General features: G+C 38.8%; 1 protein-coding gene across 3 annotated transcripts in view; it reads left to right on the forward strand.

Moving 5' to 3' along the window:
- VEZT (vezatin, adherens junctions transmembrane protein) overlaps positions 1–12,150 on the forward strand; it is a 29,412-nt gene extending 17,262 nt beyond the window's left edge. For 2 of the 3 annotated variants that reach the window (XM_053406995.1, XM_053406996.1), the window contains exons 5-12: positions 824–1,099; positions 3,142–3,291; positions 4,068–4,215; positions 5,342–5,673; positions 7,591–7,784; positions 8,346–8,446; positions 9,269–9,476; positions 10,492–12,150. In XM_053406995.1, coding sequence (XP_053262970.1) covers positions 824–1,099; positions 3,142–3,291; positions 4,068–4,215; positions 5,342–5,673; positions 7,591–7,784; positions 8,346–8,446; positions 9,269–9,476; positions 10,492–11,057 — 1,975 coding nt within the window. In that variant the 3' untranslated portion in view covers positions 11,058–12,150. The remainder of the gene's footprint in view (positions 1–823; positions 1,100–3,141; positions 3,292–4,067; positions 4,216–5,341; positions 5,674–7,590; positions 7,785–8,345; positions 8,447–9,268; positions 9,477–10,491) is intronic. The other variant, XM_053406997.1, reaches the window with a different exon arrangement.
- Positions 12,151–12,572: the final 422 nt, after the last annotated feature.

Below are 12,572 nucleotides of genomic sequence, written 5' to 3' on the forward strand. Positions count from 1 at the left end.
AGTCTCGTCATCTGGGGAACCGGGTTCGCGTCTCCGCTCCTCCACATGCAGCTGCTGGGTGACCTTGGGCCAGTCACACTTCTTTGAAGTCTCTCAGCCCCACTCACCTCACAGAGTGTTTGTTGTGGGGGAGGAAGGGAAAGGAGAATGTTAGCTGCTTTGAGACTCCTTAAAAGGGAATGAAAGGCGGGATATCAAATCCAAACTCTTCTTTTTCTTCTTCTGCTTTAAAGGAAACCAAGCGTGCACTTTTGGACTGTAATGGTCAGATTAAATGAATCAGAAACTTGAAAAACAAAACTGTCAGTAGATCAGCATTTGGTTCCCTGAAGAAATATGTCCCCCTTCTGCTGTCCTACTATATTGGTATTAGTAGGGTAATTTTTGAAAAAAGGTTTTAAAAGAAATCAAGGACATACATTTCACACAAAACAATACCTAAATTAGAAATAACATGAATTCCTGCTCTTACAGCTACCATTTGTTTTTAAGGCAGAGAGAGCTACTGTTACCCAGTCACAGCTATACTAAGATACTGGGTTTCTTGATTAACTTATATTGACAGCTTTTACTTATATTTCAGGGGAGCAAAAATACTTTCTTAATGACAATTTAAAACATAAAGATCCATCTCCAGAAAATTGAGTTAGGACTCTGTATAGTACTATATCTATTGATATCATGGTTTCCTTCATATGACAGTCATACTTTGCATTGCTGTTCTTTATTTTTAATGAAAGCTGGGCAACAGCTGGCATGCCCAGAATCTGGGCAAGCTGCAAAAAAGCAAGATGTGGCTTATACTGGCTGTTTTGTTTTGCAGGGATATCTCATTACTATTTGCCTTCATCAGCACGCTGATTATTCTTCCTTCTTCATGGAATGGATCTCTTGGATTGGTGGGGGGAGCAGGCTTGTTGGTTTACATGTTCTTACGAGGTTTGGACACACTGAACACAGCCAAGCTGCAAATGTCTCTAAGAAAATGCCAACTCCAGCTAGAAGATATGGTGACTAATTGTCGAGCCTTCACTAACCTTGTGAGAAAATCTCTACGGCTCATTCAAGAAACTGAAGTCATTTCCAGAGGATTTACTCTGTGAGTCTGATTTTTAGGTTATTTTATTAATTGGTTCAGTCATCCCTGTTTAACCAGGAGTGAATAAACTTTTCCTTTAAAATGTCTAAATCTAAGATGTTTCACTTATGCACACAACATATTTGTCATGAAGCTTGAGTCACTCGTACCCAAATCAAGCTGATTTGTGGAAAGGAGATAACAAGGGCATGAATGGGAATGAAGTGGGTTTTGATATGCTTGGCACAATTTTTCAGCAACCTCCACGTTAAGCGTTTCAGTAAAAAGTACCTGCAAAAGACACACGCATTGAAGAGCTTCACAGCTGGTTAGTTGTGTTCTTCCTGGTAGTCTCATAAGAAGAAAAAGGTCAATTAACTCATAAGAAACAACTTTTCGTACTTGGGAGTTGAAGGAAGCCAAATCTACATGCAAAACAAACATTAGATGTGTGTCTCGCCTAAAAAAAACCCCAATCCTGATGAAGCAGCTTTTAAATTTTTCCAACTGCCTGTTACAAACTTTCCTCAAGAGATTCATTCCTAAATTTTCATATGCTTTGGTTGCAAATATACCAAAATAAAAAAGTGCACACTTATTTTTGGAACCAATTTTCACTTCACAAATATTAAAATGTTTCGTATTTAAGATTCATTTGTATTAAGATTTCATTTGGATTTTGCATTATTCAAAACCATATTTTGTTACAATTTATTTTTCTCCTGAATGACATGTAATTTGCTTAAGAATAGTTTTAGATAGATGTTTTAAACATGTAGAACATTATACAGGTTATGGAAAGCCCTCTTCCATCCCCTTAACACTTCGGAACCTTTAAATGCAACATAATTTAACATCATGTGTTTAGGGGATTATTTGTTTCCAATTCTGCTTTTAGATGAATGGCTACACTGAGTTATAAGAGTCAAAATTCTTCTAGATGTATATTGGCTTCAAAGATTACTTCTAACATACTTCATAAAGAACAAGAAACAGCAATACTATCCAGAGTTTGTTGCTTAAACATTCTCATGTGTACATAATATTTTAATCTCTATTTACAGAGCATGTGCTTCTAATACTAGATCTGCTGTGTAGTTTGCAAATGCAAGCAGCTACATGTATAACTAAAAGTGTAGCCATTTTACAGTAAGCGAAGTTCCCAAACGCAGAGAATTAGTCTGAATTGAGCTTTACTGACAAAAAAAGAGATTGTCTTGTGGAATGTTTAGGCATGTGGTAAGACAATCCAAGCTTATTGTTGGCAAGGTAGCATACAATTAAGAATAGTTAATATTATAGTTAAAACGCTACTTCAAAAGAGCTAAGTGTTAGCTGCAGTCTGATCAAACCCTGAGGCAAAATACTTATATTTTATTTTTGCAAATGGACTGTGTGAAGAAAATAGTCTAGTTCTCCAGCTTTAAAAAAATAAAAAGTTAGTGGCTAGGATCCAGCTCAGAGAGAGCATTAGCAAAAGGCACTTCCATTTCTGAATCTCTCATTTCATCAATTGCCTCATGATCTGCAGGAGCAGTTTTTCAGGGTATGGAGCAAGGAAGCCTCTTAATGATATGGTGTACCAGAAGCAGTCACATGCTCACTATTAAGGATTTGGAAGACCACATAAACCTGTGGCTCATGCCTTTTGTCACTTAGCTTCTTCAGTCTGAAAGCCTGGCAGAAGTATATTTCCTTATAAAAACATGAAATTGGTGCCTGCAGATCATATAGGATTCTGAAGACTGGGAAAGACAGATAGGAATTTTTGCATATAAAGACAGAAACGATCATAATGGTCATGATATTTGTTTATGTAAATATGTCATCTTTCTTTTCATTTTTGAAGCGGGATTAAAGTTTAAATGACTTTATACATTGCTACTAGCAACGTGTGGGCTTCTTTAATTTGTATAATAATGAAATAATTGTTCAATTTCTCAATATGCATGAAGGTATATTACATAAAATGAAAAACATGTAAGATGATAATACTGATTTATTTTGTATTTTTATCATTACTTAGGACATCTGTACAGTTGTATCACATTTTACTTTTCAAGTTTGCTTGACAGGGTCAGTGCTGCTTGCCCATATAATAAAGCCGGACAGCATCCTTGTCAGCATCTCATTGGTCTTCGGAAAGCAGTTTATCGGTCAGTACGAGCCAACTTCAGAGCGTCAAGGCTTGCTACCTTGTATATGCTGAAACAATATCCTTTTTTTGAAATAGGACATACTGGAAAAGGCTAAATAGAGGTAATGCAGAATTAAAGATTGCTGAACCTCTTTTTATGTTTGTGTTCATTTTGTCTCAAAAACTTAACACAACTTTGTGTTTCTTGTCCATGGCCTTAATATCCTACATATTCACTAACTCCATTGTTTGGTTTTCTTCATAACAAATTTTTCAACCTACCATGCAGCACACACAGACAGGCTAAGTTAAGGACTGACCCACTTCATGGCTGAGTGGAGATTTGAATCTGGTTCCTTGGTGTCAGTCCAGCACTCTAACCCTGGGATGGGGACCCTCAGACCCAGCAGCCAAAGGCAATCTTCCAGGACTCCCTGTTTGGCTTTCATGACTTTCACCAGGCCACATTCCTCACTTGTGCTACTTTGCACTCTCCTTGAATGTTTTTGCCTGGCTTGAACATTCTGATAATGCTTCTTCCTTTCCTGGATAAAGAATAGAGAGGAGTGTGTGTGTCAACTAGCCTACTGTACAGAGATAAAATTTTATGTACATGGCTCAAATGCAATTCCTCTTCCTGTGTTTGGAGTAGAGGTCATAGAATTGCAGCATTGGAAGGGACCACAAGGATAAGTCCAGCTTAAAGTGTTTAAAGTGCTGTTTAAAGTGCATAAGAGCACTTTATAGAATCTTTAACTTGTTTGAAAAGCTTCTGGTCTCTCTTTTACCTCATGTTTGCCCAAGTTGCATGTCATACAAAAGCTTCTTTAACTGCCTTAACACTAACTAAACTTACCCATTGAATTCTGAGAGCGACAATGTGACAAACTACATCTGTGTGGTGCCTTTCAAAGAACTGGGCCTTGGACTCAGTGAAGAGCAGGTGTCTGAGGAAGAAGCACACAATCTCACAGATGGCTTCAGCCTGCCAGCACTAAAGGTAATCCAGCCTTCAGGTTTAACATTGGCCTATTTTGTAACTACTTTCCACTTGTAGCAATTAAGCAAGAAAACCTGACTGAGCCTGTTAACTAACTTAAAAAAACCCACCCAGTCCAAGGCTCAAGCCAGCTGCCTGGAATATATTAAGTTAACATACATCTTTGGGCTAGACTCGTTTGTTACCTTTTGTAAGCTTTAGTTGTGGACTCTTGAAAAGATATTTAATTATCAGAATAAATTGCTATAGCATAGAAAATCCCTGATTTACATCTTTTTTCTACTTTTTATATAATTGTTTAAAAAGAGGGCACTGGATGAGTTCTAGCAGTTATGGGCCATTGAGGTGGATCAAAAGAGTCAGACAACCAATTTCTCTCTGACTTTGTCTCTCTGTTAAAGGTTTTAATAGAAATACAGTAGTTCCTTGGAAGTCGAACAGAATCCTTTCCAGAAGTCCGTTCAACTTCCAAAACGTTCGAAAACCAGACTGCACCTTTTGATTGGCTGCAGAAAGGTCCTGCAGCCAATCAGAAGCCGCAGAAGCACCGTTGGATGTTCGGGTTCCAAAGAACGTTCGCAAACCAGAACAATCACTTCCAGGTTTGCAGCATTCGGAAGCCAAAACATCTGAGTTCCAGGGCATTCAGGATCCAAGGTACGACTGTAGCTCTTACATAACTGAATAAGTCGTTCATTTAAAACATTTCTGCTCTGCCTGACTACACCCCAAGGTGGTCTCTGTGGCGGCACTCGCTTTGTGGAATGTCCTCCCCTTACAGGTGCCAACTTGGTCTTTTAGCAGCTAGTTAAAGCCTACTTGTTGGCTAAAGATTTTAAGTGACTGATAGTGTGTCCTACCCAGTTGATTTTAGCTACCTTAAATTCTATTTGTAGTCTTTATGTTGTTTTAGTTTTGTTGTTTATGTGCAATGTATATTTTCTTGTACCCTGCCCTGATATTGATATTCATGAACGGTGCATTGTAAACCTTAACAAAAAAAGTTTAAGTGGTGTGGTAATCATATTATTGTTGAATTGCTTAAAATGTATGGGAAAGCAGGAAAAACAAAATGTTATTGTTTTCTGTAATAATTAGGACTGTCGTAACTCTTCTGTATTTGTAGGTTTTATTTCAACTTTGGGTTGGACAAAGTTCTGAATTCTTCAGGCGGCTAATTCTTCTGCTGTCCCCCTCCAATGCATCTATCAAGACCCTGATTGGGCCAGAACATTTGCCACTTTCGACCTTTACTGATGTGACTCAGGGTCTTCATCATGCACATGCTGCCTGTTTAGAAGAGCTTAAACGGAGCTATGAATTTTATCGGTACTTTGAAACACACCATCAGTCTGGTTTGGAACGTTCAGTCAAAACCGAACAAAAGTCAAGAGAACTAAATCGTCTCCACACAGCAGTGCGCAGCCTACAACTCCATCTGAAGGCCTTGCTTAATGAGTAAGCTGTTCTCTGGGAGTGATTTGTCACTACACACAGGTCCGCTGTCAGAATGCTTATTATCTGAAATCTCAGTTCTCTGAACACAAATACAGTGGTACCTCGGGTTACATACGCTTCAGGTTACATACGCTTCAGGTTATAGACTCCGCTAACCCAGAAATAGTACCTCGGGTTAAGAACTTTGCTTCAGGATGAGAACAGAAATTATGCTCTGGCGGTGTGGCAGCAGCAGGAGGCCCCATTAGCTAAAGTGATGCTTCAGGTTAAGAACAGCTTCAGGTTAAGAACGGACCTCTGAAACCAATTAAGTACTTAACCCAAGGTACCATTGTATACCCAAACCTTGTTACACAAACGGCTGATTTAGATATTGGAACAGCCAGTTTGCCCACTTCCTTACTTCTTTCTGTTTTGCTGATTAGCTGCAGCCATTTGGGGCAGAAACCATTGAGGGAGACAGATCAGGGAACAGGAGAGATCGGGCAAATCAGTTTTTCCTTTGTTTGACTTTTGCTGATCGGCCGCAGCAGTTTTGGGCAGAAAGCATGGAGGGAGAACCCATGGATTAGAAATGTTCCCATAGGAAATAATGGAAATCATCAGCTTGATATGCAACTGCTCTCCTAATGAATGATTGCCTGGGAATGCATTGTGTTCTGATACCAGTACCTGTAGTTTAATTCCAGTTGTAGTTCAAGTTTTTTTAGAAAAGAAAGTAATATGTAATGTTGCAATCGGAAACTACTGATAAGATTTATTGAGGCAGATATTGCTGTAGCTTCTTTGCCTTGTTATTCTAGCTCTTATTTAATCAAACAATCTAATTTACGTTCAGTAAAGAGGTGTGTTTCTTGTACTAGCTGTACACAACTGTATGTGTAATTATATACAATACTATTAAAACAACATTGAGCGTTTATTACAGGGCTGATATTTGGAACTGGCTATATGAGAACTGCAGAGGAGTCAGACTGTTGAATAATACATACAAAAAGCAAGAGACCACAACCTAACAGAGTTTTATGTTTGCTGAAGCCCACCTATTTTAATATGTTTTCATGAAAATCAGTGCGCTTAACTCTGTGAGCAAGTGTGCATTAATGACTTGTTTTACTGAGATTACCACTAAAGGAAATGATTGTACTGTACTGATAATTTTTTAATGAGAGGGAACAGAAAACTGATTCCATTTTGGTACTATGCCTACTTGTTGTTTAGGCTAGGGTTAAACTAAAAAAGAAAAAATGGATGTGTGTTCTTAAACAATACCACCTTTGCTGGTATGCGTCCGTCTATTCATATTAATCCTTCAGACATGCTGTTTGAAGCAGAAACGTTTACTAGTTCCCTAATAATCTCTTCATTCACCTGCCAAAGGTTTACAATGTAAACTTATGCATGTCTACATAGAACTAATTCTCACCGAGTTTAGTGGGGCTTGCTCAAGGATTCAGGATCCAGGATCTTTCTGAATGTCTTTTTAGATGGAGATGCAGGGAATTGAATGCAGGACCTTCTACATGCAAAGTGTATGTCTTTTCACTGTTTTATAACATCTCTCCACAAGTGAAGTTGTTCTTATGAATTTATGGATTTCTCTCTAGCCTTCATTAGAACATAGCTACTAGTCACTGTGCAGTGGTTGTGGTCTTTTACTGCTGTTTCAAAGGCTTGGATTACTTGTGTAAAACTAAGTTCACCCTTTAAGCCCTGACCAGTTGCTTCTGGTACCTTGATATCATACATATGGGCTCTGCCCACATAGGTAAAACTGATAGACTGTAAGGGAAAAAAAGGAGGATATAAAATCTGGAGACTTATAACTGCAGTCACATCAACTCACTGCCCACAGCAGGTCCATAAAATATTTGATTTGTGTACTAATTAAATGGTTTGTTGTTGTTTTTTGTCCAGAGTAATAATTCTTGAGGATGAACTTGAGAAGTTTATTAGCTCCAAGGAAAGCCAAGAACTAACTTTGGAGGCCTACCAAGTTGTAGAAACAAAACTAAGACTTGTTCAACCTCACATGCAAGCAAGCAACAGCTGCTGGGAAGAGGCCATTTCTCAGGTGGAAAAAATGGTTCGAAGAAATCCAGAGAAAAAAGGTAAATTGTCTTCGCAATAGCATTGAGAAATTCTAGTCACAGTAAAATAAAATCTTCAGTAGGCAGTCATATATGTGGTAAATAGTAACTCCAGTATTGCAATAGCAAAATGCCTGGGTTTGTAAGTAGGTTTTTAAAATGCATCAAAAAGGTAATGTGGATTGCACATCCCTTTCTGATTTACATAAGTGAAGGGCTACATGAACTCAGACTTTGGGCGTAAATCTGGAAGGAGATACTATCTTGATTGTTCATAGCAGTAGATCTGAGCTTGCCATAAATTCATGGGATCCACTGTGTACTTTCAGCTGTGATTCATGACTCCTAAAAATATCAACTGATGTCCTTAAGCTGTTGTTTATTATGTTTATTTTTAAAATAAAAAGTAATTAAAACTTAGGACAGTGTCTACCTGCTAATGGATTCTTCTAGTCCTTTGGGGCAGATTTAGGTAGGGAAGGGGAAATTGGCTGACAAGAGTCCAATGGGATGACATTCAAAAAAACAAAAACCTAATTCTGCTGACTCCTATTTTCTCTGCTGCTTCTCTACTAACTCCAGGCAATCCTGAACCATCATGTGAGAACAAGCATTGCACCATGGTACCTTTGCTGCAACCATCTGTGCATATAGAGGATAAAGACCCAATCCCTGAAGAACAGGTACAAATATTATAGTCTGCAAAATTCACAAAATGTGTCAATATGTGTATGTTTATTTGATGATTGAGGGAAGTATAATAGTGTTCTGCAGTTGTATCAGGTTACTTTATTCAACAGATTAAGTAAATACATAAGCAGAGGACTTTTTCTGGAAAAACCTAATAAAAATATACATTTAAAATGTACCAAAAATTTGCTTCTCATAGAGTGGAAGCTTGAACATGATGAAAATGGTTGTCAGTTGCATCTTGTCACTTGCTATCTTTATTTGCTGCAATGTTTGTGCTGGCAAAGAAAATTTCTGCTGCTGTTATATAGGATAAGAGTCTAGTGCTAGGTTTATAGCAGGAATGAAAACCTATAGCCTTCACATCAACCTGTATCAGCATGACCAGTGAACAGGAATGATGGGAGCTGTAGTCCAATAACTAATGGCAGGCCACTGATTTATCCAACCTTGACATTTTCTTAACATGTGACACCTTGGATGTAAGGCTATGATACTAGTGGTAAAGCATCATTTTAAATATACAAAGTGTTTAAGAAAGTGGGTTGCTATTGTCAACTAAACATTTCAGCCACCTTAGAGAATCTGTTGACAGCCTTTGTGCGTCTGAACTATATAAACCTGAAATACCATAACTGACCTTAATTAACATTCTTTTAAATATTGGTAGAGTTATTTCAGAATTTTCCTTGTCCTATAAACCATACTTCGGATCCAAATCTTGTAGTTTAAATAAATGGTTAGGAACCATCACTGTCTTGCAGTATTTGAGTAATTTTTAGATGCAACAAGATGTTTGTTAACTTTTTCCTCAGGAACTTGAAGCATATGTTGATGATGCAGATATAGACAGCGAGTATAAAAGAGATGACTTTTATTACTTTTCCCTGGAAGACAGAGAGAGGCAAAAACGTGAAAGAGAGGAATCCAAGAGAGTGCTGCAGGAATTAAAATCTGTGCTGGGATTTAAAGCTTCAGAGGCAGAAAGACAAAAGTGGAAGCAACTCCTGTTTAGTGATCATGGTAAGTGTTACTTTTGTTGTTAATTTAAGGAAATCTGTATGCAACTCTCTTTTCTGAATTGGTTTAGCTTTTGATGATCAGGAGTACAGTGGATGCTCGGGTTGCAAACATGATCTGTGCGGGATGCACGTTCGCAACCTGCGTCTGCGCATGTGCAAAGCGTGATTCAGTGCTTCTGCGCATGCGTGACTGCTGAAACCCGGAAGTAACCCGTTCTGGTACTTCCAGGTTTCGGCAGTCCGCAACCCGAAAAAACGCAACCTGAAGCGGCTGTAACCCGAGGTATGACTGTAATACCTTACAGCTCCCAAGGTCCTAAAGTACTATACATTACAACCACAACTTATACGTATTTAACCTGAGCTATTTCAACCTTGTGTGGTTGAAGGCTGCTCATTGAAATTGCACAAATGCATGCAAGGCAGAGACCTTAAAGCTCTATTTGCGTTAGGTTTTCTTGGTTTGGAAAGAGCCTCTAAGCTCTCTGACTTGAGCAAGGCCCATTCAGTGTGTGGGCTCTGGGATGCTGTTTCTCAAGATCTTGTGGGGCCATCCAAGGATAGGCTTGATGCACTGGGTGAGAGTTTCTCTAGACTCACAGAATTGTCAAGGTTATTCATAATTTGTTCTCTTGAAGGATCCTTACAGATTTTCCTTCTAGATCAGAGGTGGGGAATTTATCAGTGTGAGGGCCACATTCCCCTCTGAAGGCATCCAGAAGCAAACATGGGCAGAGCATGTTTTGCATTTATTCAGTAGCAACCAGTGGGAAGCAATGTAACAGCTCCAGTGTATGGGTGGTGAAATTACTAGATTTTTTTTTTAATTTTCCATTTTGTTTTATAGTTATTCTATCCCTCTTAATGTTTGAGAGGGCATATATACCTGTTACCTTATGTGTTCAGCATCCTCTGTAGTAAATGAAATTCATATTTTTTCACTGAGAGCAGTACATCCTTTAAAACTTACAGTGAAGTTATTTTGAATACTCATTCCATATTTCCCCTCTTTCAAGCTGCAATGAAACCCTTGCCTGGTACAGAGCAAGAGGAACCCATAAATGTTTTGGGATTGCCGAAGAATTCAGAATCAGGCAAGCAGGTGTGCAGCAGAGATGACAGCTTGGAAGAAGCAGTCTCTGACTTCAAAACACAAGCTACTGATGGGGAGAAAGATCGGGTAGAGTACCTCTCTGATGAATCTGGTAAGAACAAAAACGACATTGCTGCAAATGGTGACTCACCAGAAGTTGAAAAAAGAACGTGTTACCAATGCAATGGAGAAGGTGAAGAATCTGAGTCAGCTGGTGTGGACAGAGCTGATGTGTCACAGCCACCTGAGAGAGATGCGTTACAGTCCTCCATCAAACAAAGACTGGCTGAGCTTCATATATCAGCAGATTTGAATTTCACATCAGGACTCGCAGCACAGGTTGCTGCCAGGTCACTGACATTTACAACCATGCAAGAGCAAACATTTGGCGATGAAGAGGAGGAGGAGGAGGAGGAGATACAGGAGAAGGAAGACTTTTTTGAAAAACACAAAGGTGAAGTAAATGACTGCAAAAATGAAGAATCATAGAGCCCACCTAAAATTTGCCTTGCCTATTTGGACACAATGGAAGGCTAGTGGGATTAACAGCAGCAGCACATGCAAAGATTCAGCATTGATAATATTGGATGTTGAAGAGAAGATAACCATTAAAAATCATGACTTCAATTGGACTTTACTAGTCTTTTGAAATATATCCATGTGCAAATATCAACTAGACTCCAAGTGTATAGTATGGTTCTTACAGGTACCACGAATGACTGGCATTTCTTTTAATATTTTATCTTTATTTATTTATATTATTAGGCATTTTTTCCAAAAATGAAAAAGCAAATGGTCTAATTGTCATTTCCTTATTGCTTATTATAATGTTGACATTAATTATGCAACTACTTGAAATGGTTCTTTAACAAGAACCTAACTCCATGTGGGTTTTTCTGCCCACTTTGTGTCCTCTCCTTTCTACATTAGATCACGTAATGACCTGCATATTTGTTGAGCTGTTGGTTCATCAGGGCCACAGCCTGAGATGTGGACTGTTTTGTTTAATGAAAGCCATAGCTTGTGTATCCTGGGATGCTAACCTAAAATAACTTATTATTATTAGCAACGGGTTACAAAGCAAAACAAAAACCCAGCACAATCTTCTATATTTTAACTTCTGGAATATGGAGAATAATTTGACTGTTTCATGTTTTTGCAGTGATTTTTCCGTGCAAACACTCCTAAGTTGTCACATGTGACCCCCCCCCCCTTTGCAGATAAGGGAAATTAAACAGATTCTGATCAGGTCTTCTCCCGTTTCTTTCCATCTGTTACCTTGTGTAGATAAAAACAACTTTACTTCTGCAGCAGAGACTAACTGAGACTTGGTGTCCTTTGATTTTAGTTTCTACTTTGTTTTCCATTGGGTCATATTCTCTGAAAATGCTCCATCCAAAGGTAACTCAGATTCTTTTTCTATTGGTTTCATGTTCCGTCTGATCTACAAGTGTTTTCATGTATTTCGCTTCAGCACTTCCACCACCATTAGAGTAACTGCTTCAGCTGATTTTCCCTACTGTGGAAGGTGGTGGCGGCAGCTGTTGACTTCCACACAAGGAATAAAGCCACAATAACTGTATTATTATTATTTATTGAATTTATATAGCGCCCTATACCCTGGAGGTCTCGGGTCGGTTCACAGAACAATGTGAAATGATGGAGGGTATGCCTTGCTATTACGTTGTAGCAGCAATATGGTTGGCAGAGTCCCAGATTGGATCAAAACCCTAAGAATGCTCTATGTTCTGCAAGTTTTACAAGTATGTTTGCAACATCAAGTATAAAGCAAGGAATTCAACATCATGGTATTACGGTCACTTTGTTAGTGCAAGCAGTTCTGCTTGCCTCATGGAACAATCTACCCTGTCCTCCCCCTAATGCCCTGCTCCAGAGGGAGTCTCCTGATCCTCCAGAACTATTGGGGGACACGGGATGAGAGTGGAGGAAGCCGTATTGTGCTAGCATGACTTCTGCTGGCTTCCACCAGCGCAACACTCCGGG

This window comes from Podarcis raffonei, chromosome 10 (genome assembly GCF_027172205.1).
Source record: "Podarcis raffonei isolate rPodRaf1 chromosome 10, rPodRaf1.pri, whole genome shotgun sequence".
In the NCBI taxonomy this organism is placed as follows: Eukaryota; Metazoa; Chordata; class Lepidosauria; order Squamata; family Lacertidae; genus Podarcis; species Podarcis raffonei.